The sequence below is a fragment of the Engraulis encrasicolus genome, chromosome 13 (genome assembly GCF_034702125.1).
Source record: "Engraulis encrasicolus isolate BLACKSEA-1 chromosome 13, IST_EnEncr_1.0, whole genome shotgun sequence".
NCBI classification, from domain to species: Eukaryota; Metazoa; Chordata; class Actinopteri; order Clupeiformes; family Engraulidae; genus Engraulis; species Engraulis encrasicolus.
The window spans coordinates 27,673,211-27,675,710 of NC_085869.1; the positions used below are offsets into that span (position 1 = coordinate 27,673,211).

At 46.0% G+C, this 2,500-nt stretch overlaps 1 protein-coding gene across 1 annotated transcript in view; it reads right to left on the reverse strand.

Annotated features, from left to right (window-relative positions):
* Positions 1-2,500, reverse strand: part of LOC134460489 (target of Nesh-SH3) — a 50,470-nt gene that overhangs the window by 31,885 nt on the left and 16,085 nt on the right. Inside the window, exons 5-6 of the mRNA XM_063212876.1 lie at positions 1,107-1,254; positions 345-486 (exon numbers count right to left, since the gene is read on the reverse strand). Of these exons, the coding sequence (XP_063068946.1) occupies positions 345-486; positions 1,107-1,254 (290 nt within the window). The remainder of the gene's footprint in view (positions 1-344; positions 487-1,106; positions 1,255-2,500) is intronic.

Consider the following 2,500-nt stretch of genomic DNA (forward strand, 5'->3'; position numbering starts at 1 on the left):
GGGTTTCTGTAATAATTCTTTGGCTCTTTCCTTTTTTATTTCTACTAATTTTCGTTTTTTTGCTCCGCTCTCCTGTTTCCTATGGCTCGACATTTTCGCTCGTTTTCTTTTTTTTTTCTTCTATTATTTTTTGTCATTTGACATTCCGCGACCGGAGGCCCCCCCTAGCGGTGATGCCCGGGGCTGCAGCCCGTTCAGCCCATTCTTTAGAGACGGCCCTGTGTATGTGTATGTGTATGTGTATGTGTATGTGTATGTGTGTGTGTGTGTGTGTGTGTGTGTGTGTGTGTGTGTGTGTGTGTGTGTGTGTACCTGCGTGTGTGTGTGTGTGTGTGTTGTCACACCTTTGTTGCTGTTCTCCATGAGCGTCACGATGGTCTCGGTGACGCTGGCGTTAGTGTTGTGTACCACGGGGCCACTCCACTCTCCAGACGGACCTTTGGGGTCGGTGTCGGTGCGGACCTCGAACTCGTAGGGCGTGTCAGGCTTTAAATTCAAATTCAGATGTTTATTATCATGTCTGTATCAGTATCTGTATCATTCACCTTCAAAGAACATCAATAAATATGCTTTCTTGGCATATCTGTGAATATCAGTAACTTTCACATCAACATCAACATACAGTGTTAAGTAAAATAGAACATTAAAGTAACATTCATGCATGTCACTACTAGTTACTCGCTTTTAGCTCACTTGCTTGTTCGCCACTAGTTCATGGAATGTTCGCTAACGTTCCCGTGGGTTTAATTGTCAATGCAAAAGCGAGAAGTTAACTGTCAATAATCGGAACTCTGTATTCCAATTGGCTATACCCATTCAAGTATTTTTTAGTATCTCAGAATCCTCCCACATAAACATGCTATTCACTTCTCTCGCTGAGCGAGTAACTAGTAGCGATGTGCGTGAATGTAGCTGAAGCTCAATGAAGAACATAAATAGCAAAACAAATAAACACAGACACACGCAGACACACAAATAACACAGACACAGACACAGACACACACACACACACACACACACACACACACACACACACACACACACACACACACACACACACACACACACACACACACACACACACACACACACACACACACACACACCTTCAGCTTATCCACTACGGTGGTGCTACTGGGACACGACTGGTAGTTCCACTGCCGTTCGCGACCCGGCGGACTCGGGGTGGTGGGTGCTGCAGTCGGTGCTGGAGTGGACTCTGGGTCTTTCTCCCGGTACCGAATGGTGTACTGGCTGAAAGATGGATACGTCTGATATTTTTGTGTAATGTATAATGTATGCATGTGTGTGTGTGTGTGTTTGTGTGTGTTTGTGTGTGTGTGTGTGTGTGTGTGTGTGTGTGTGTGTGTGTGTGTGTGTGTGTGTGTGTGTGTGTGTGTGTGTGTGTGTGTGTGTGTGTGTGTGTTTGTGCATGCTAACCAAAGAATAAGTGCTTGTGATTTTACATGACAGAGACGTTGAAAGATTCTCCCTCCCTGTCTCTTTCTGTAGCTCTATCTTTATCTATCCATATACAGTACCTAAAATTTCTTCTTTTCTGCTCTCTCTCTCTCTCTCTCTCTCTCTCTCTCTCTCTCAGCAGCATGGGCCGTAACACACTCACACAGACACTCACACAGACACTCACACAGACACACACACACACACACACACACACACACACACACACACACACACACACACACACACACACACACACACACACACACACACACACACACACACACACACACACACAAATCTGGATCTGATAACTCTGGCCTTAAACGCCCCTGAGGTCAGCCTTTCCACCAGACCCTCCAGCCGGGCCTGCCAGGGTGTGTGTGTGTGTTTGCATGTGCGTGTGCGCGCGCTCGCATGTTTGAGTATGTGTGAGTGTGCGTGCGTGCGTGCCTGCATGCCTGCGTGCGTGCGTTTGTGCATGCGTCTGTGCATTCATGTGTGCGTGCGTGCATGCGTGTTTGTGCATGAGTGTGAGAGCATGTGTTGATGCATTTTTGTACACGTGTACATTTCTTGTGAAAGACAGTTTTTAAGCATATTTGTGTGTGTAAACACACTGATTGCTATTTCCATTGTTTTGAATTTTTGGAGGGAAGAATGCATTTCACTTCCTCAGGATCACTGTTAGAGGATTGAGTTTGCGTTTCTCACACATGCACCAGCATTAATGTGGCCTTTTGCAAAGGCACACTTGTGGATGTTCTATGTATTTGTGTGTGTGTGTGTGTGTGTGTGTGTGTGTGTGTGTGTGTGTGTGTGTGTGTGTGTGTGTGTGTGTGTGTGTGTGTGTGTGTGTGTGTGTGTGTGTGCGTGTGTGTGTGCGTGTGTGTGCGCAGGTGCGTGCACAAATGTGTGTGTGTTTCTGGCTGAGTGAGGTTATTCCTGACTGTTTGATATTGATTGCAGTACTCACTCATCTGCATGACAGAACATCTGCATTGAGAGAATGCACACATACACACACACACACAAAACA